The sequence below is a fragment of the Pteropus alecto genome, unplaced genomic scaffold (assembly GCF_000325575.1).
Source record: "Pteropus alecto unplaced genomic scaffold, ASM32557v1 scaffold7, whole genome shotgun sequence".
In the NCBI taxonomy this organism is placed as follows: Eukaryota; Metazoa; Chordata; class Mammalia; order Chiroptera; family Pteropodidae; genus Pteropus; species Pteropus alecto.
This window is the reverse complement of record NW_006494614.1, coordinates 32,239,799-32,263,086: the sequence shown is the minus strand read 5'-3', so window position 1 is coordinate 32,263,086 and position 23,288 is coordinate 32,239,799. Positions and strand designations below refer to the sequence as shown.

At 33.2% G+C, this 23,288-nt stretch overlaps 1 protein-coding gene across 2 annotated transcripts in view; it reads left to right on the top strand.

The window, feature by feature from the left end:
* TINAG (tubulointerstitial nephritis antigen) overlaps window positions 1–19,302 on the top strand; it is a 70,996-nt gene extending 51,694 nt beyond the window's left edge. For both annotated transcript variants that reach the window (XM_025042851.1, XM_015600216.2), the window contains exons 10-11: window positions 11,090–11,135; window positions 18,387–19,302. In XM_025042851.1, the coding sequence (XP_024898619.1) occupies window positions 11,090–11,135; window positions 18,387–18,521 (181 nt within the window). In that variant the 3' untranslated portion in view covers window positions 18,522–19,302. The remainder of the gene's footprint in view (window positions 1–11,089; window positions 11,136–18,386) is intronic.
* The last annotated feature ends 3,986 nt before the right edge of the window (window positions 19,303–23,288 follow it).

The following is a 23,288-nucleotide window of genomic DNA, read 5'->3' as shown; positions in this document are numbered from 1 at the left end:
TTTTGCATATTTAATAAAGATTGCTATATGTGGTTTTTAGAGAATGAATTCATGGGGTTGAAGGTGGAACAGAAAGAACAATTAGGAAATTAATGTCAGAAGCCCTGATCAAATAATATTAATAGTTGGACTAGGTTGATAGTTTTGAATATTAATAAGTTTTGAATATGAATATTTTTTGGTAGAATTGACAGCATTTGGTAATTTGTTGGACGGGAGGATGGGATAGTGATTGGAGAGGAAGATGTCAAGGGTAAGTCCCAGGTATTTTTCATGAACAACAGGTTGCATAGATATTTCATTTACTGAACAGTAGAAAAGATTCAGATGGAGGTAGGAGAACCAAGAGTTTAATTTAGATATATTGAGTCTGAGATTTCTATAGACATCTCAGTGGAAATGTCAAATAACTAATTATATATATTTCTGGAGTGAAACTATAGAATTTTATGAGTCCAAAGAGAAACCATTGAAAATGATCAGCATTTGGATGGTAGCTAAAGCCATAGAAGTGGAAAGGATTACAGATCAAAACCTGAAAAACCCCTACATTTAAAGGTCAAATGGAGAAGGAGAGGATCATAAAGGAAACTGAGAAGTAGTCAGAGAAGGAGAACTAGGCTTGGTGTTACACAGACATAGGAGAGAGGGTTCGAAGAAGGCAGGAATGGTTAGCAGTGTGAAATGTTGCTAATGAGGTCATATAAAACGAACACTGTTTTTGAAAAATGCCTTTTGGGTTTGGTGATATCAAAGTCTGTAGAAAAAGAAAGAATAAACAAGTTGATTCTTCTTGCTGAATCTTTGCATTTACACCTGTTATAATTGTGGGTGCAAATTATATTAGAACTTTTATCTCTATCTTGAGTCCTGTCAAATTTAATTTCTCTTGTGTGAGTATACTTGAGATTCATGTTTTCATACTAGATATGTATTAAACTTAATCAACATTTAAAAATAACTAGTTAAGATTATACAAAGGCTAAAATAATTCTTTGGCTTTTATACTGAATGACTGAAAAATATTTGAACCTTAATTGGAAAGTGAAAAAATACAATTATTTAGTTAATGTAGATGCTCCCCAAATTGATTCTCAACTCAAATGTTCGACAAATTTTATTGAGAAATGATTGCTAGGTGCTGAAGATACTGAGATAAATAACATGGATAGCATTAATAAATAAAACAAGACCCACTGATTTAATACACTTATGGAAAGCTATTAATCAATCATCCAGAGAAGCCACTGGGAGGCTCCACAGACTCTTGAGATCCTTTGAGGTGAACTTATTGACAGAAGAAAGGAGGTGGAGAGGGACCTGAGAACAGTGAAGCTGATAAATGGGTTTTATTTTTCTTTTATTTTCAGCGCTGATTGAATTGTGTTTTCTTGTCTGTCAGTACTGAATCACATTGACAGGACAGTTTGTGGTCCATTTATTTTCTCTTGTTTAACATTGGTCTTTCATTGATTCGTCATCTGAAACACTGACCAGGTCCGTTCTACTCTGTAACTGCCATTACTACAAACTGGCCTTTTACAAAATAGAATAACTTTAGCAAAAAAGATAAGCTTTATTTTTCTTTAGATAAAGGCACGGTAGAAGTGTTGTTTTAAAAATAATTCTTAGCCTTCTTGGCATTCAGAAAAGTGTAGCTTATAAAACATGCATATGTATACATGCATACACACACACACAAGTTTTCTAAGATCTTTTGTTTGTTTGTTTGTTTGTTTCAAGGTAGTTCAAGGTTAATCTTTATTCTGGAGACAACATTGTGGTGCATAAGGGACATGGGTTTTGGAGTCAAGCTTAGGTTCAAATGCTGGTTCTGCCCTTCTTCCTGTGTGATCTCAGGCAAGCTATTTAATCTCTCTATATTTCAGTTATCTATTATATTGGGATAATAAATTTTTCTCAGTGTCTTGTTGTGAAGATTTAATGAGACAGTGTGTCTGCCACCTAGTAGGCTACTCACTTTACATTTTAATTTTTAAAAATTCATACTTTAACTTTTTTATTACTCTAAATCTATTTTCAGAAATATTTGTTAAAAGTATAATTTGCAGCAGATTCTAATTATGTCATGAATAAGTACTTATCTATGATATAATATATTTTACACTTATTATTTCAATTTATTATCATTAAAAAAATTGATTCAGCTTACTCTTAGAACACAAGTAGATGAATAAGGATGAGAAGGGGAAGAGAAATGTGACTGTGGGAGAAGTGATTAATTTCTTTGGTAAATGCGATACAGTTTTCATGACCTTAGATAATTCTATTTGTACCAAGAAAGCTCTATAAGTAGTAGGAATTTGGTCACATACACTTTAATTCCGCTAGATTGTGTGAAATCAGTGTGGGTGGAAATAATAATTTCCTAGTTGGTAAATATCAAGGAAAGATGTGGTACATGAACAAATGGTTCAGTTGAGGACAGGGATTATAGACAAATTCCTTAAATTAAAAGAGAATGGGGCAATGGGTTACACTAAGGCTGAGAATTGCTTCCAGTTATTGGAAAAGTACACTTTCTTGCTGAGATGTGTTTTAATGTCCATGGGTACTTCAGATTTTGGGGGCCTGTGTAATGGAATTTTATTAAGGTACAGTGCTACCTTCCAAATTAGTTTAATAAGTTCTTTTGGGGAGGGGGGTTGTTTTATAATCTAGTGCCTTTTCCAGTAAGTGCCTATCAAAATTCCAAATATAATAGAATTCACATAGAAGTTAGATAAATTGTATGTTTGTGAATTTCCAGAGATGTGTGATTAGAGGGGGAACATCAGGAGTAGGAAATATAGTGGCTTCTGACTTCTTTCTGTCAGAGTGTGGATTGATTGTCCCTTGAAAGAGAGCACTTGTACATTTTTAGAAAGCATATAATCATTGTACATTTTTAGGAAGCATATAATACAAGCTTACCATTTTAGAATCTAGGATCAGAATTTTATCCTATGCTCTAGGAGTATGATATATATGACAATTCTGATGAATAAACGAACTGGGAGATTTTGTTAAAAGGCATGTATTGCTATGGCAATTTACAATGTTTTTTCTAAATGGAAATATGTAGGATATTACTGACTACTTCAATAAGACCAAAGAGAAGATCAGGTCAAGTCTATGTTACAATAAAAAGAAAAAGGTTGCAGAATAATGAATTTTGCAGATGATGAATGAATATTACTTGTGATGTTAAATGACAACTTTGATTTATTTTGATCCTCAAAATAAAAGCATTAAATATTATTCTTTTCTATCTCCATGATTATAATAATTATGTTCATTACATTTCTTGATACAAATGAGATGGTTGGATATGATGAATGGAACCCTGATTGGAATATTGTTATAATGGCCAAACTGTTCTTCCTGCCTCCAACACCCACACTTTTCCATTTTAGTTCATCTTGTTCACCATCACCTGCTTTATTTTCTATGGCTGCCTACAATCCTCCTTTTTCCAAACCTTTCATGATTTCTCTATGGATGCCCAAAGGGTAGCTCCTGGCATTATTTCATGCTCTTTTCTCAGATAGGTCCTTATTTCCTATAAATTATTTAAGGCCCATCCTGTCTTCCCTCATCACAGCTGAAAATGATTCCACCCATTTTTGCCTTCTCCTAGTCCTACTTTTGATCACTTATGTTATTAATTGCTCCTTAATACAAACACCAATTAAGCCATTTACCATATAATTTTGAAATGTTACTTAACCTCTTTGGGCCTCAATTGCCTTATCTATGAAGCCAAGAAATTGGAAGAGTCGGGTTAATTTGGGGTGGGGGCGGGGCAGGAGTCAATAGGGTCTTGACTACTCAACTCTGCCATTAGCAACCATGCCAATATGTAAATGAATGAGCTTGACTGTTCCATAAAACTTTATTTACAAAAACAGGCAGTGGGCCAGATTTAGCCTGTGAGTCATAGTTGGACAACCCCCGGAGTATACTGTAATCTCTCAGTCTCCTTCCAGTGCTAAAATTTTATGAAAAGATAAGTCATTTCTGTTTCTAACATCAAAAGACTGAAGTTTTTCTTTAAAGTATATCTTGATAAGATATTACTCTAGTTAACTATCACTGATGATGATGGCTGGTTTTAGCCTTGCACTCTCTCTCCCCCACACATTTCACATGGTTGTGGACATCTTAATGTATATTCTGTTGATATGATAAATGCAGAGAGATAGTTCTCTCAGTTCCACAACACAGCATTCTGACCAGAGCATAAACTGGGCACAACCTTGTTGACAATGTCTTCTATCCTCCTTTTTATTGGTCAGATTACATGTGATATACTTACAATGTTTTTGTTCCTGAAATAGTAAGATAGTGTTGGTTAAGTGATATGTCAGCAACTCAATAAATAGTATTGGTTAAATGATTAATATTAGGAGTACACAATTATCTCTAACATTTCCAAATGAAAAATATCTATTAGAAATCTCCATGTGCTTCTCCAATCTATAGTAAAATTGAAAGCTCCTTTGTAGAATATATCAATAAAAGTATCTGATCTTAAATTTAGTGAACCTGGCTTGATTTACATTTTGTTACAGTTGAAAATGAAGAAGGATGTGTGGGGAATGCTCTCATTTAATTGTGCTTTCCTATGCAGTCTATTTTCAGTCATCTTTGATCTAGCATTAATTAATACCTTCTGATAGCTCTCTATCACATTCAATGCTTCCACACTCACTAGACTCGAATGTTTCTTATTTGACTTATTTCGAGTGAAGTTATTAAGTGTCTCTGGTAGAACATTTGTAAGCAACAAAAGCCTGCACATCCCTGCCTTATTCTTACTATAGTTATCTTTCAAATCTTGTGTAAAGGGAGCTGACAGCCTATCTGCAGTCTCACCTTTAAAAGCAATATCCTATGTCCAGAGTAGTCATATCATTGTTGTTGACTTGAGGCTTATTTGGTGATTTTTTTATACTCGTATCCTATCTAGCTTTCATTTCCTTAATAAGAAAGTTTGGAGTTCTGCATTGGGTTCTTCTTTTTTTTTTTTTTTTTAAATGTATTTGTTCCTTGTTTTCTTCCAAAATCACCTGTTCTAGTAGGCTGTACTATATAATTTTTTTTACATGTCCACTGTTTAGAAACTTTTTTTATTTGTCTGGATCTATATTCACTAATAGAGAATTGGTCTTCTCAGAAAACATGAGTTTGAATTCCTGTTGTCAGTCTACTGAGCATATGCTGGGACCCCATAAGGAACCACTCATCAGAGAAGCATTGCAACTTTTTGGTCTAGATGATTCTGCTACAGCATAATACAGCTACCAAATATAAAATAAAACATTTGTATGTGTGTGCTTATAACTCTAGATTCTTAAATGGATGTGAAACCTGCTGCTTTAAAGAACTTGATTTCTAAGCAAATGTGATCTTGAAATGTGAGTTAGGAAATAATTATTCTCATCACAGAAGAATTCTTCACTCTGCAGAAAAGCTCTTTCACAATTTCTTTTAATAATCAGCTTTCCTTAATTCTTATAGTGTTTTAACTGTCAGAAATCCTGAAAAGCCATGAATTTAAAGGTTAATATGCAGAACCACTATCAGTAGAGGGAACTCAAAGAAGAGGAAACAACTCTATAATTACAGTTTTAGGCAATGAGAAATCAACCTGATCACTGGGAACACATCTCTGTGTAATGTGAAGTACACCTCAAGTAATGCCACAGTTGAAGTATCTACTTACTCAACCTTGAAATCCCAGGGTTAACCTTGACTCTTTCTTCTCCTTTTCCGTCAATATAAGTTGGCCAAGAAATTCTATTACTTTATCTCCAAAATAGATCTCAAACCTGTGCCCCCCTGTTCATTTCCACTGCCAGTGTACTTCAACTCACTTGCTCAAAAATATTTACATAGGGTCGACTATGTGATAGTCTCTATTCTACGTGTTGGAGACACAGTTATTAAAAAAGAATAAACTATTTGCTTTGTGGGTCTTACATTTTTATTCAAGATTTTATTATTTCTTGCTTTAACTACAGCATTTATCTCATTCTTTCAACTTCCTCCCCCTGGAACTTATCCCTCATGCTAACGTCAGAATTGTCCCTTTGAAAGACTGTCTGGATCCTGTCACATCCTATATTCAGATGATTCTCTATTACCAATTTTGTAAATGCCATGTTGGGTAACCACGAATACTCTTGACAGCCTGCGCCAAAACCACTTTTCCAATTTTATTTCTTGCCATTCCCATTGTTATTCTCCAGTCACGTTGGAGTACTGCTGCTCTTAGAAAAGACCAAGATGAGGTTTTCTCGGTTCTCTTGTGACTTTGCACTTATTTATTGTGACTAAAATTCTACACTCTCATTGGATTGCCAGTATCTTGAAGACAAAAGACATATATTCTTCGTACTAAAACAGTATTTGCTGGAAAAGGCAGAAATAAACGGATGAAGAACACAGAGATTCTATGCTTTCCTTTTAAAAGGATTATTTATGGGAATATAAATATTACCTTAAAAAACTTTTATCTTAACTCTCTTTTATTTCCATGTTATCTATGATCATTACTAGATATATGAACCTCAATGGCAAAATCAAAACCAAGGGAATAAAAAATTGTAACTTAAAATCTCATATAAAGTAGTTATTCAATTCCAATAATTTTGTTATCTAGATATACCTTAAAATAGGATTTAAAGAAATCTAATATTGTTTAGCACAGTTATCATAAAGAATAACATTCTTTTTAAAGAGAACATGCATAAAGACAGTCATAACCTTAGCAATGCAAAATTTACATCATACGTTAATGGGTTTTCATGCTTTACTCTGCAAAATTTATGGTCTCTGCACTAAGAATTTTCATATTATGCAAAAGAGTAGTGTTTCTAGAACTACCTAAAAGGAGAATATAAGATGAATCCAGAAGGAAGAGATTAAATGATCATTTGCTTGAGGTGAGAATTGACTCAATGTAGCCATCTCAGGCATCCTCAGGAAATATAGTCCATGAGCTAAGACCTGCCCAGATTTTTTCAGTACCAGCATTTCCCAAGATGTAACTAAATTTTGAGAGAAAATAAACATTAGTGGGTCTTAACAAATAATTGAAATAGTTTGATGAAGTAGAAAAAATTTTAAAGAACAGTATAATCTTCATATGAAGTAGAATCACTTGAGGCAAGAAAAGCCATTATTAAGATCTCTCAAGCTTGTGAACCTTTTGTACAACCTGTTTTAGAGTAGCAAGGTCAAGGAGACAATCTGAGGTTAGGGTTTTTGTCTGTTTAAACAAATGCTTGTGAATAGTCCTTAAAATGAAGAAGTGCAAATGAAGTAAAGAAGAGTGTAGTTATGTTTAGAGAAAATATGAATGTAATGAAGATTCCCATATCCTCAAAGACAGCTGTTGACTTACAGGAAGACATTTGTGAAAATATATACATATATCAAGAATTTTCAGCCTATTGGTATAATGGCATGGAAAAGTGCAGTACCACAATTCAGAAACATATGTATCTTAGAGAAAAATGCCCTTCAAAGGTCAGAAGAGCTCTCTCCTATAAATGAATAATAATAAAATGAATGTTAATGAATAAGTAGTCTTCTCGCTTTGTACCAGTTAACCTTCATTTCAGTGTGGAGAAAGTTTTTAATTACATGAATTTGCTATAGTATTAATGGGAAATCACCTAGGGCAAAGTGATTTCTCTCAGTCTTTCAGCACATGATATATTTAGAAAACAACCCACAAGTCTATTTTTCTACAACACCCCATTGCGACTCTATGAGATATTTGATTACCATCTCAAGAGCTGTCTAGAGAAGATAGAGGAGAGAAAAGATAACTGAAGGTCGCAGTACATGTGTAAGAACCTGTGATGGATGAATCTTGCTTGTCATTTGACACAGAGGCTATAATGTAGGGGAACTACACAATAGCTCCTGCAGTGAATGTGATATGTTTTTCCATATGAATTTTGCATAAAGGTTAATGTCCTTTTTAAAAAAAATAATAATAATAATTTTCTTTCGCAAGCATCCTAGTTTCTGAAACTATCAAACTCAGCAGCCTTGCTTTACTTTTCCTCCCTCATCTATTTAAAGACATTTTTTTCCTGCCCATTTTGAGATTTTTTTTAATAATAATTTGAATTCTGGTATTCTCTCTGGGTTAAAAATGACTTGTATTTTACACAATGCATCTTAAAGTTATAATAAATAGCAACACTTCTTGAAAAAACTTTACAGCAACTCCAAAGAGTTGATAGATTTGCAAGGTAAAAATCAATGCAGTCTATTATATCATTAAAAATATTATTTAAATAATAATTCATAGGAACATTTGAAAAATATAGGCAATTGAACAAAAATTAAAGTGATAGTTTATGTTACTTAGGTGTCTCCAAACTGAGGTAGTTTATTTCATTTATAATTTATTTGTGGTACTAGAAAAAGAAAAATTATAAAGCTACAATCTGAAGTGCCTCTTCTCCTTTGTGAGGAAATATTCTGTTTCCTTAGAATTAGTCTCTGATCTGTTGGTAAGAGAATTATGTGTAGTCATTATTTTGCTAAACCTTAACTCCATATGTAATTGTGGATTTTCATGCCCCTAAACAATGTCTCAATTTTTCTGAGAGTCTCCAGAGTATCTAAAATAGTCTTATTAATAAATGCAATTCTTATTTTATGGTATAATTTTTTTTATAAATATTCTGTATAATATTTGTTTTCCTATGAACCATCCTCAATGCATTAGAACCCAAGAAGTTTGAAAGATCTTATAAAGTGGGGAAGAAACTTTTATCCACATTTGGTTTTACCCTCTATTTGAGTATTATTAAAGTGTGTTATAGAATATGCAGAGTTTTTAGCAAAATTGGTCTTTCAGGTTTTAATATAACAAATTTGACTTGCCTGAGTCCAGTGTGAGAGCTGAGTTTGGACAGATCTGAGTGATAGAGAGCAAATTATACTCTCAATTGCCCCTTTCTTTTGATCAAGGCTTAATTACTGGATCAAGCTTACCATGTCTGAATACCTCTTTCTTAATTGGGAGTTGTTTCTTAGGAGTCCCCTTAGTGCCTCAAGCAAGACTGCTCCCAACTTCTCACCAGGTCTGGTGAGATCTCAGATATGGGGTTTCTCTCCTGCCTGTATAATTTTGGAGTTGAATGGTTCCTTTGACTGTCCTGATTCAGTCTGATGTTTTATATTTTATGTAAATAGCTAAAGTAGTAGCCAGATCATCTGAAATAAAGTTAAATTGAGTGGTAAAGCCTATTTGAAATTGTTTTGATAGCCATGATAAGTAAGTAGAAATGAATGACTTGAGGTTTCAGATATCATCTACTAAAAGTACATAATGATCGCTGAAGTTTAGGGACACATATTGTGACTGGTAAATTTTTTCAATGGTGATGACTTTTTAGAAAATTTAAAAGTGTGTAAATGCAATTACAAAACTACAAAAATGGTTTGGAAAATAATCGAATCAGTTTGAATTTACACATTAATCTACATAGAATATTTGAAATCTTAATGTGTTCTGTTCTACCCCTGTGTGCAGCAGGGAACTATAAGAGAAATGACAACCAATGTAATTGCCAATCCTAGCTCCTATCAGGAACAACAGAAAGAAAAATTGTTTTTTAGCTTCCTACCTTCCTAATCACTTTTTTCCCCTCACTCTGATGCCAAAAGATCCAAATGCATTAATGTATATTCTTGAATATCATTTTTAGGCAATACCTCCATGCCATGATGACATTGTTCTATTCTGCACTATGAAAAATAACTTTCTGCAAATTGACATATTGAAAATATTTGAACAAATTTGTATCTCTTTCAGGAATGTTATGTAATGACACATCATGATTTAGCTTAAAGGACCTCGGATGATGGGATTTGGGATATTAGGGCTGAATCGATGGGGTGATATGTGGGCAGAACTATATTCTCACAATCCACAAATCATGTAAAAGTGGTCATCACTGTTTTCTCAGCATAAAACTGTTGCTGTTCAGGACATACAGCAGTTGTGGACTCTATAAGAGAAGCAATATAAGATATGAAGAGGAGTATGGAATTTGGAGTCTTGGTTCAACATTTCTCACTCTATAATATTGGACAAATCTTGTTATTTCATTAGTAAATAAAACACATTAGTAATATCTACCTCACTGGGCTTAGTCAAGAGAAAAAATGAGGTATTGTAGGTTTGGGTTCTTAATGAATTGTTACATGCTACATTGAAAATGAGCCAGTACTAGGAATATGGATTTCATTTTTATAGGTACAAATTCGGTGCATAGCCAGTTTATAAAATAATATATATATATTAATATTTTTACATAAATTCTCTTCTCTACAACAATTTTCTGTATTTACATTATGTTTTGTATGGCAAGTCTTGGAGGTTTGTGGTTTATGCCATTTAGGGTAGGTAGAGTTTCAGAGAGTTAGATGTAAAAGAGGTAGGCATCATTAAGTATTTTGAAACCTTTGTGGAATCCTGTGGCATTTATCTTTCTCTGTCTGGTTTATTTCACTACCATAATATACCTCTAGAACTAATCGAAAACAGATTCACAAATATAGAGGACAGTCTGATGATGACCAGAAGGGAGTTGGGGAACTGGACACACACACATACACATACACACATCCATATATATATATATATGTATATAAAATCTCACATCTTATTCATTCATCTATCAAATACATATGTTTTACTTGAAATAAATATATGTCAACTATATTTTAATAGAATAAAAAATAAAACAAAAACAACAACAACAAAATAAAACCTTCATACCCTAGTTGCCCTAGGATCTCCTTTGAGCAATAAGTTTGATTTCAAACCATTTGGATATAAATGTCTATTTTCTGAGCAAGTAAATAATGTTGTAGTCAAAAAGAAAACTATACAAGCACATTTCTGTCAGGCAATAATGACAGTTGCATAGTAAAAGAGGGTGGAGCAAAGGAAAATAGAAAAGATACAATCCTGAAAATAATTTACATTTTATCAAGATGCAAGTCAAACATTTTTAACCATACCAATATTTATTATTATTACTATTTGTAGATGGGGCACACTGAGAGGAGCCCAGGGACGAAAAGAAAAATTTTGGGTATGTAACTCTACTTGAATTTCTACCATGAAGTATATATTTTAGAATCTTCTGTGTCTCTACTCCTGCTTTGCATTATTTAGTCACATCCTAAGTCACTATAATATTGTTTGCAATGCCAGTATTTTCTCCAACACAAAACTCATTGTAATCATTAATATTATAGTAATAATTTTCCTCAAATCCTCTTATTTTAAATTGTTAAAAACCAGTATTTTGTTTTCAAAATGAGAATCAACAGGAAAACTTTTTTTCATATTATCATCAATATTAAACTTAAAGTAATGGTTATATTTCTGTCCTATGTGTCAATCAATTTTGCGTTCTTACATTATTTTTGCTATGGGTGATACCTTTGTACTATTTGTGTCAATTATTTATATATAAAGGTTAAGTGTTTTGTTTTTGCTTTTGCCAATTATAACATGTTCATGTTTCTTTATGGAGAAAAAACAATGTCTAGTCTTAATATTAATAGAAAGTTACATGTAAGAAACAGTTTGAAAATGATTACAACATATTAGCTCAAATATTCAGTTGATTACAGTAAACTTTGATGAATTGTCCCAAGTCCTTACATTATTATACATTTTTTTTTTCAGAAATAATATAAAGTTTAGGGAATGATATTCATCATGAAATTTGAGCTTGAATGTATCCAGTAGAGGGTCTATTATAACTAACAAAACACCAGATATTAGTACTTGTACTTATCAGAGTGAATCTTGTTAATTAGAGTTCTCCACAAGTCACTCACAAAAATCAGTCACCCAAGTATGTGGTCTTAACCTTGTATCTGTCTTGATATATGGCAACATTATGTTTTTAAGTAGAATGATGCTTCTTTGTTTTTAAACTCAGCTTTCTTAAATATCATTTTTCTTATTAAAATAAAGCTTGAAGTAGCCAATAATTAATATTAATATTCAAGAATTAAATTCATAATACATGAAAGAAGATATGTTATTTGAATATCTACAAATAAATTTTCATATGGGATTTTTATTAAATTAGTTTGAATAGTTATCCAATCTTATAATGTAACATTTAGAGCCAAAAATTTCTTTAATATATTTATTTCACAACAGTTCTTATCATAAAGCACTCAGTAAGTATTTATTGAGTAAATTTGACTGTGTTGAGTAAATATGAATATAATGTAAAGGAAACGTTCTGTGATCTTTTTACCTTCAACTCCATTTCCATCCTAAAGCCTCATGGGTAATAAACACATACACACTCACACTCATTTGTTCAACACAGGTACACTACCCCCTTTTTTTTTTCTGTGCTAGTTAAATCCGATATGTATTTTTTAAAATGAATTTATTTAAATTAGTTTCAAGTATACAGTACATTGGTTAGACATCTATATAGTTCATAAAATGATCCCTCTAATTGCTCCCTCTCTTCCCTGGCCCTCCACTTAGCCATCATATTAATGCTAACTGCATTCTCTCTGCCATGCTCCCTGTGCCCAACTATCAACTACTAATTTGTACTTCTTTATGTACACTATCCTTTTAAACTACATTTCTTGTAGTTACTATCAATTCTGAACTTACTACTTACCAAAAATTTTCAAAGAAAACATTAATTCATGGTCATATGGCCAGGATTTCTTTCTACTGTCACTCTTTTAGAGACATTATTTCATGTAAATGGTAGAAATATAAGACTCAGACTGAAAATTTATTGTATTTTTTTATTACAAATTTTGGTTGACTTTTTTTCCCCACTAAACTATATATTCATTTCAGACCAGAATCATATCTGCCTTATTTTCCAATGTATACAAAGAGCAGTGCACAATTACTGGTATATAGTAGGAATATAAACAATATTTGTTGAATGTGTAAATGAATAACAATTTATAAATCCAGTCAAGTCACTAAAATTATTTTCATTTTGTATAAAACTTAATATTGGTTTAGTTAAAATATGAAATATTTAAAAACTATTTTACTGTTTCATCAAGAATTATGAAAGGTCTAAGATGTTAGTCCACTTATATGAAGACACTTGGGTCAGAAGAAAAGAGTTCTTAACCGATACAACAAAATCAATAGCCAATGGCACAGCATTGGACCCCCGTACTTTAGTCTTGCAGGTGCTGTGATAAGAGTCAATGGAATTTTTCTATAGAGATGACAATTTAATCTCCATGTATGAGAGACAGAAAACGATGTATTTTCTTCATTTATATGGAGGAGTGAGACAGACAAACTCCTTCTTTTCTGGAAGGAGTGAAAAAACTTGTATTCCATTAAGTTGAAATGGGATGGGTCTTTTGTTCTTACCCTAAACCTGAGGAATATAAATATGTCTGGGGCCAGATGCATACCAGATAATGTCTCCAAATGATGGGCTTTATACCTTTTAGTATGTAAATACCGAGGGAGAGGGAGATAATGTCCCAGTACTCCTGACAACCTGAGTTATAATTTAGAATTTTGTCTGGTCTCTAACACTTTGGCCCTTTGGGGGAGCTAAGGGAAGTTTTATTATCCTTTAGGATTTGATCAATTAACTAGACAAATGGCTACAGGTCTAATTCTCATGATGTGTGAAGATAAAGTATAAAGTATTTCGAGGGGAAGTAAAAGAAAGCATTTCCTGTCTTATAATACATATGCAATTTGTGTGACAGGAGACTAAGTTTTAGGTAAGTTTAAGTTTAAAGTGTATAAAGTGATGATTTCTCTCTATATAAATATTGCAAAATGCTTACCAAAATGTTTGTTAACACACCCATAGCCTCATATAGTTACCATATTTTGAGTGCATGGTGAGAACATTTAAGATATACTCTTTTACCATCTTTCAGGCATACAGTAGAAGTATTGTTAACTATAATCACCATGTTGTATACTAAATCCTCAAAACTTACTCATCTTATAACTAGAAGTTTGTATCCTTCGACCATTATTTCCCCCAACAAATTGGATAACATAGATGAAATAGATAAATTCCTAGAAATGTATAATGTACCAAGACTGAATCATGAAGAAATAGAAAATTGGAACAAATTAATAAGTAAGAAGCTTGAATCAGCATTGAAAATCCTTCTAATAAAAGTAAGCCCAGAACCAGATAGTTTCACTGGTGAATTCTACCACACATATAAAGAAAAATTAATGCCAATAGTTTTCATACTCTTCTAAAAAATCAAAGAGCAGGGAACACTCCTTAACTTATTTTATGAAGCCAGAACTACTCTGATATAAAGTAAGGTAAGGACACTACAAGAAAACTATAGATGATTATCCCTGATGAACATAGATGCAAATATTTTCAATGAAATATTAGCAAACTGACTTCAACAGTACATTGAAAGAGTATTATATTATGATCAAGTGAGATTTATCTCGGGGATGCAAGGATAGTTCAACAAATGCAAATCAATAAATGTGATACGCTTTACTAATAAGACAAAAGATAAAATTCATGACCATCTAATAAGTACAAAAAAAAGCATTTGACAAAATATAACATTCCTTTACAATAAAAATACTCAACAAATTGGAAATATAATGAACATACTTCAACATAATAAATGCCAAATATGACAAACTCACAGCAAACATTATACTCAATGATGAAAGTTTAAAAGTTTTTTGTTTAGATCAAGAATGAAATGAGACTGTCCATTCTTACTTCTCCTATTCGATATAATACTGGAAGTCCCAACCAGAGCAACCAGGCAAGAAAAAGAAGTAAAAAGCATCCAAATTGGAAAGGAAGAAGTAAAGTTGTCTCTGTTTGCAGATATGACTTTATATATAAAAAATTTTAAAGACTCCATCAAAAATCTATTAGAACTATTAAGTAAATTCAGTAAAGTTGCAGGATACGAAATCAACATACAAAAGTCAGTTGTGTTTCTACATACTAGCAAACAAAAATTTCATTTACAATAGTATGAAAAAAATTTAGGACTAAATTTAACCAAGAAGATGAAAGATCTGTATACTGAAAATTGTAAAAAATTGAAAGAAAGTGAAGAAGATGCAAATAAATGAAAGGATACTCTGTTTATAGATCGAAAGAATTATTATTGTTAAAATACCTATACAACACACACCCATCTATAAATTCAATGTATCCTTAGCAAAATTCCAATGACATTTCATAGAAATAGGTAATCCTAAAATTCATATGAAACCACAAAAGACCCAGAGTAGCTAAAACAGTCAGGAGAAAGAATAATGAAGCTGGAGGCATCACACTTCCTGATTTCAACTTTATTCTAAAGCTTGAGTTATCAAAACAGTACGATTCTGACATAAAAATAGATACATAGACTAACGGAACAGAATGAGAGCCCAGAAATAAACCCACTGACATACAATCAACTAATTGTCAAAGAAACCAAGGAAATGCATGGGAAAAAGATAGTCTCTGCAGTAAATGGTTTTGGGAAAACTGGGTAACCATATATACAAAGCATAAAATCAGACCCTTATATTATGAGGCCTACAAAAATTAACTTGAAATGAATTAAACACTTTAATACTGAAGACCATAAGATTCCAAGGGAAAAAAAAGGAGGAGAAATTCTCTTTGCCATTGGTTTTTGCAAAGACTTTTCATATATGATACCAAAAGCACAAGCAGCCAAAGGAAAATCAAAAAGTGAGACTACATCAAACTTAAAAGCTTCTGCACTGCAAAAGAAGCAATCAGCAAAATAAAAATTAAACCTATGTAATGGAAGAATATATTTGCAATATATTTGCAATACGATTATCTGAAAAAGGGTTAATTTTAAAAATATATAAGGAACTCATACAACTCAATAGCAAAAAACCTCCAATCTGATTGAAAAATGGGAAAGAATTTGAATAGATGTATTTCCAAAGTAGACACATAAAAATGGCCGATAGGTACATGAAAAAGTGCTCAACTTCACTAACCACGAGGGAAATAGAAATCAAAATCACAATGAGATATCATCTTATAGCTGTTAGGATGACTACTATCAAAAAAAAACAAAACAAAACAACAGCCAAAAAAACAAGTTCTGGTGAGGCTGTAGAGAAGAGGGAACCCTTGTACACTGTTGGTGCAGCCATTATGGAAAACAGTATGGAAGTTTCTCAAAAAATTAAAAGTAGAATTACTACATGATGTTGCAAAATCCTACTTCTGAGTATATGTTCAAAAGAAATAAAAAAAGAATATTAAAGAAATGTTTACACTCTCCTGTTTATTGCAGCATTACTCACAATAGCCAAGATATAGAAACACTCTAAGTGTTCATCAATGGATGAGAGGATTAATAAGATGTGGGGGGTGTGTGTGTGTGTGTGTGTGTGTGTGTGTGCGTGTGTGCATAGTACAATAAAATATTATTCAGCCATAAAGAAGAAAATTCTGTCTTTTGTGACAACATGGATGGGCTTTGAGGGCATTATGCTAAGTGAAACAAGCCAGATAAAGACAAATATATGTTATCACTTATATACATAATCTAAGAAAGTTGAACTCAAAAATAGAGAATGGTGGTTGCCAAGGGTTTGGGGTTGGGGGAAATGGGAAAATATTGTTCAAAGGGTAAAAACACCCAGATCTGAGAATCTAATGCATAGCATAGTAACTATTATTATCAACACTGTATTATATACTTGAAAGTTGATAAAGGATTAAATCTTAAATGTTATCAACACACACACACACATGCACACACATCATAAACATTAAGAAACAGGTATTAACTAACATTGTGGTAATCATTTTGCAATATATATGTATATCTAATTACCTTGTATATCTTAAACATATTTTATATTTTAATAATATCTCAATAAAGCTGGAGAATAAGAAGGCAAAGAGTCAAATCTTAAAAGAAATGAGAATAAATTCTTCATTAAGGCTGACGATTTTGATGTTGAGTGAATCTACCCTCTCTTACATGGTAGAAAGCAGTAAAACTTCAATGTAACATTCTATACCTTGAGAATACCAATGTAAATCACATCTGAGAAAACTTTTCATCTTAGGCCAAGTATAGAGTGAACGTGAGGCAAATCCCATGAATAATTTCAGTAATTATCCTACTGAGTTTTTCTGTCACATTTAGTTATAGTCAGATAATTCCTTTCCGTATACCTTTTTGGCTTTCATGATATTTTCTATACACTGCATTAATGTTTTTTCTTCCCTGTACACTTATTTCCTCAAGCTCTAAACTAAGGAAACACTCTAGACCTATCTCAACTCTCTAACCATCATTATTTTTTAAAAAATAAAAATAAAATTTCTAATTCCTATTGATTCTACTTTCTGACTATTTCTTATATATGTTCTCTATTTCTCTCTCTATTTTCCCTGCACTTCCACAAGTCACTCATCTTGATTATGACAAATTTACTAGCTAGTCTCCCTGCCTCTTGTGTCTACCTTCTTCAATTCATTCATCTCATTTCATGCAAAAATGTAATCAAAATATAAATTTGTTCATCTTTCTCTCCTGCTGGAAGCAACTCAATAACTTGCTGTCATTTTCACCATTATTTTCTCAGTATAGATGTCCTTACCTCCTGTTCCAAGCGTATAAATACACGTATATTAATTTAACTGATGGGTAACCTACTGACTTGCTTCTGTTTTATGACCTAATTTTATAACAATTTTATTGCTTTGTTTCACTGCTTCATGCTGCCTCATTATTTTGTGTTTATGCTCTTTTTTTCTTTTATCTGAATCTCCTCTCTTCCTTTTTAATCTGGTTAATTTATGCTCAGGCTTTAATATGAATCTCATGTGGTGCTTCCCCCATGACAATTTTTCCGAACCATTCAAGTAAATGAGATGCCCCTCTGTTGACCTCAATTGCACCTTTTGCATATTTCTACCTTGTCTTATATTGGCTGTACTTCATTAGACCATAAGCTCCCTGAACACAGGATAATGCATTTGTCTTTGTTCTTCTAGTGTCTAGCATTGGGCCAGTCATATCATAGACACAAACTTAAGCTTGCGTGTCTTCTGATGTGGCATTTCAAGGTCTCATGCATATGTTACTGTTGTCTTCTGGGAGACTCAGAGGTATTACACCAATTCTGGCTATTGGTAACATAAATATGCATGCATATTAATCTAACTGATGAATGATGTAACCTTTATTCTTATTTAGAAAGTATTGAGGTTCTTAATAATTACAATTCATAATAAGTCTAAAATATCATAATAAGTAAAAAATATCAAGGTGTGATATTCATCTTTTTCTTTTTTTTTTTTTTTATTCAGATTGTTGCCAATTCCTGGGGAAACTCATGGGGAGAGAATGGCTATTTCAGGATTCTTCGAGGAGTAAATGAGTCTGACATTGAAAAGTTGATTATCGCAGCTTGGGGCCAACTGACAAGTTCAGATGAACCATAGCTTATCATTAAATTTCCATAGGTTATGCTTTGAAGTAACCCCTTAAACTTAAATTAAGCAGTGTGAGGTTGTCTGTGACAGTGAATCTTTGTGTCTTCACCTTATTATTATAATGTTTTCTGGTTTTACCCTAGACTCTATGCTTTGCTTCCTTTATTTTACCAAGTATATAAAAATATTGAGAGGACAACAGAGTGGCTAAATGCCTTTAAACTTCCTTGGATGTCTTTAGCACTTGCATTCAAAGTTCATTGCATTCTTTTGTAGAAATGATGTGGTTTCTGTCTTTGACCAATGAGGACTTCAGATAACAAAAAAGAAATGGAAACATCAATTTACCATCCTTACAATTTTTTAAACTAAATAATGCTTTCTTAAATCAGAGCTTGTTTGTGTTTTGCCAAGAGCAATGGAAATAGGTTATTAATTGTTTCTCTCAGTAAGCTAACATTCTGTTTCTTTTTATTTGCCTAAACCTAATTTGTAATTCAAACCCAAAAGGAAAGTAACTCTCCACAGAAAATAACTACTCTTTATGGTACCGTGAAATGGCCTGTAATGTGGAGAAGGTGGTAAGTAATGAAATAGCTTAGAGGCTAACAATAGAAATACAGTCTACAGACACATAAACACCCATATTTTTAGAAGCCAGTACCCTTTGTGTAAAGTCTATTAAAATCAGCTGCAAAACTGTATTTGGAAAGATAACATATTTATCCCCCCAAAACAGTAATTTGATGCCATGAGTCAGAAAGAATAAATAAACTTTTATCACAACTGTTTCACAGTTCACTGCTTGAGACTCTAAAAAGTAAGCTAAATTGGCACTAATTTGCATTTAATTTTTATTTTAGTTCTCTACAGCCAGAAAAACAGAAATAGCATCATCATAATAGTTGGGGGAAAGATATAATCTTTTCATAATTCACTGGCATCTTAAATGGCAAAAGAATAAATGAAGTAGCGAAGCTGATCAGTAAGTGAGCATGGCCGATGACAATGACAATGGTGGGATATCCACAGTCTTAATTTCTGGGTGCTTGGTCATCTTAATTTTCAGCGTGGGGCTTTTCTATGTCCTTGTGCCCAAACGGCCCTGATTAAATAAGCCAGACAGGCTGTGAGAAAAAAGAAATATGAAGTGCTGCTGCAATTATTGTTTTCTCCTTTAGTCACTGCAGCTTTATCAGAAGCAGCATCTATTCACTTGGTTTCTCCCTAGAAAATATACATGAGGCTGATTCATCTTATGGGGACTGGATGACGTTCCCCCAGAGTGTTGAGAATAATTTGATTTTGTTTTATTTTGAATCCCTTTAGATGCAGCCCCTGAAACAAGGTATCAAGTACAAATTGTTTGGGCAGTGAAGGGGACACTGAGAAGGGAGCAGGGCAGTGATATGGGATAGTGAAGGCAGACAGTAAAGGGTGCATTACCAAGCCAAGCACTGCCACAGGCAAGTAGTTTTTATCCCACTGGGGACTGTTGATATATTCCTCAGATATATGCCACCCTAGAAAGGTAGTTGGTAGTTGAGGCCTGCTCCTGGTTGTCATGAGTTTCCTGGTTGTTCCGATCTGGCATGAGGGTGGGAAAAGCAGTGTCCAAGGAATACCCATAGGCAAAAAAAAGTATATTCTGGTATTTGGATATCAGGCTGAAATGGCATGAGTGAGGCAATGTAGGCGGGGCAGCAATAGTTTCTCTGCCGGAGGTGCTAAAACACTTTTAAAACCTTCCTTAGATACTGAAGATTGAAGAAATAATAAATGATAATGCACTAAAATGCCAGATGACTAACTGCTTTTAAAAACACTTATGGGATCAGGTTGATCCAACCTCGTCCTTGTTATGTAAATAGACAAAAATTGTTGGAATTAATTTTCACATTGTGGTGTATGATTCTAGATTGTAGGCTTAGATTCTGCTGTTTTAAATTTTTTCCTACTGTTCTAACTATCCCAGCTGATAGGGAAACTAATCCCAATGATTGGAAAGAAAAGAAAAAATATCACAATACTAAGCTCCATAGAAAGATAGAAGATGTGTTTGTTCAGCAATTACAGACTAAGAGTTAAAGGAGAAACAGAGACTAGTTGAGACAGAGTATACCAAGGGAATAAGAAAAATATTTCTGAAGTTTGTTGAGTCACTGTCTTCCTTTGAATAATGTTGCTCTTTATTTTCACAACTTTAAAGAGCATGTTTGGTTCTACTTATTATCCCAAAGCCCTGAGTCGTCATCACCTTTCAGAAAACAGTGATTGGCATATTTTTTGCCCACTATAGGGACTGAGAAGCTGTGTGTATAATTGATTTGACTGATAACTAGATGGTCTCTTCCTACACGGTGGCTTTTCTTGCCTTGCAGTATGCCCTGCCCACTTCAGCTTGAAGAGAGCAATGGAAAAGACCATACATTTGGTGCATATATCTTTAGAGTTCCTGTCTCTGTTTGCATATATTGGGTTTTATTATTTTGTGTGAAGAATGTATGAGAGAAAAATTGTCCATAAAGATTATTTCACTCAGCCAGGACAATATGTCTCAAATTGGATAATATTGTGAGCACTGAGATCTGGTTTTCTTCCTATTTACTCAGAAGTATGTACTATTTATGTACTTTTTATGGGTTCCAGTTTAAACTGGTTATTATATATAGTTTTTTTTTTTCTAGAAAAAGAAAAAAATAGTCCCAATATAGCACATTGAATCAAAGCTTGGCCTTTCCACTCAGTCGAATAATACTCTTTCTTCAGGTGTCATTAGGAAATACATATAAGAAATAGGTAAGATGATCTTGAAGATCAGGCTTCTGGCATTTCCTGCTTCACAATATTTGAGCCTTTTCTCATTTTATTCTAAACAATTAAAGGCCTTCCCCTGTTTTTATAATGCATACTCACAAATTCTCGTGAAAGTGCATATATTAGAATGAAGTTCGTTAGTTGGTATTCAGCCCGAAAAAAGGAGACCACTAAGTGTTTTCGACAGAAGGACTGCAGTGAAAGAATTGGCTGTGCAGGTGATAGAAGAGCAGAGAAGGCAATAGAGGATAATGAACCGGTTCAGAGATGAGCAATAGTAGAAAGCCAACATCCTCACTAGATTGAAGGTATAAAGTGAAAAGGTGGGCTACCGGAATGTAGGGGCTGTTGTCTTCCTGATGGTAGCTGGAAGCATGACTGGCCAGTGTGGTAGAAGCTGGAGTCATGAAAAGACATGTGTTGCCAAATTTGCCAGCTGAGTTGGAGAAGAAGGGGAAAGACTCTGAGACTACTCCTTTCCTCATGCCTTCCAAACTTTCATCAATGCTTCTCACTGGTTGATCTGCTGAAAGATGACTGATTCAGGAGGTTATGAAATTAAACTCTCAGAGTCATCCTACAACCTTTATCAGATACAAAGGAGAATAGGATATGGGCAAGGAAGAAATAAGAGGGCAAACATAGAAAATAAATTTCGATTCATTCAAGATAGATATTGGAAATTAAGCTTATATAAATGGTTTCTCATTAATTGATTAGCTCATGAACTCAGTTCCTGGATTAAAAAATATATCTTAAGTACTATAATGCTTGCTATTACAAGTACTTTTTTTTTTTTTGGTTATAATCTTTTAACCTGAAAGACTTTTCCTTAACAATAGATTGTCCCCAGTGGTCAAGCCACTGGGGACAATCTATTGTTAAGCTATAGAGCAAGGAAAAGTAAAGCCAGGGACACTGTGAGGCTTCTACTACAGGGGTTTCAGCTGGGCCCTTCTTCAATCTCAGAGCATTTATTTTTCATTCAGTGGAAGTAGGTTCCATTTTCAAAAGAAAGAGAGGAGGAAAAGGTAGTATTTCACAAACTACTATTTTATAAAACATTTTAAGAGAGAAAAAGCATCAATCTATCAGATGCCATTGTATCTGAAAGGGATGTCTAAAGAATACACAAATGTTCCTTCAGAGAAGTCAAAAAAGGAAGTAAAAAAAATCAGTCTAACACTATCAAGAATGAGGTGATCAAATGAAGTTAAAAGCTTTTCCATCTTTAGCCATGAACACTACTGTATATCGTTTTGCTATCATATCTGGTAGAAATGTTTAAACATTTGTCGACACGTAAAGATAATAAAGTGGGATTTCTCCTCAGAGGCACTATCAGAAAGAACCTCTTTAGTTAGAAAAAAATTGGCAATAACTCTTCCCTCTGTCATCCTTTCCCTCTCTGTCACCTCCACCCTCTGTGAGGCAAGATGCTTGATTTTGTTTCTTCTAAGATTTAAGGAGAAAAAGTGTCTTGTTACATAGAATGTAAGCTATGCCTGATATTATAGCTATCATTTTAAATATTCACAACTCACAGGCTGCTGAGAAGTCCTGCAGTAAAGTCTGGCAAAGAACTGCCTGGATTTTAGTCCTTACTCATCTTTAGCAGATACTATTCTGCGATGATCAACAAGTGTAATTATGCACAATAGTTTTACATAAGACCAAAGACTCTTTTCTCTTAAAAATTCCCTTTAAATCACATATTATGTATTTGTGATTTATTATGTGCACTTAGCCACTGTGCTAGGTACTAGATAAATATCAAGGAGACCCACAAGAGATACAGTGCCTGTCCTATCTTATCTCCCAAATTATTCTTTTGTAAAACACTTTGGCAGAGACTGGCCTAGATAGTTTTGAATAATAAGGCCCATAATGAGCTCTTGGGGAGAAGTTGGCATACCCTAACCTCTGACTTTTGATATAGCAGGAAGCATTTATCTTTAC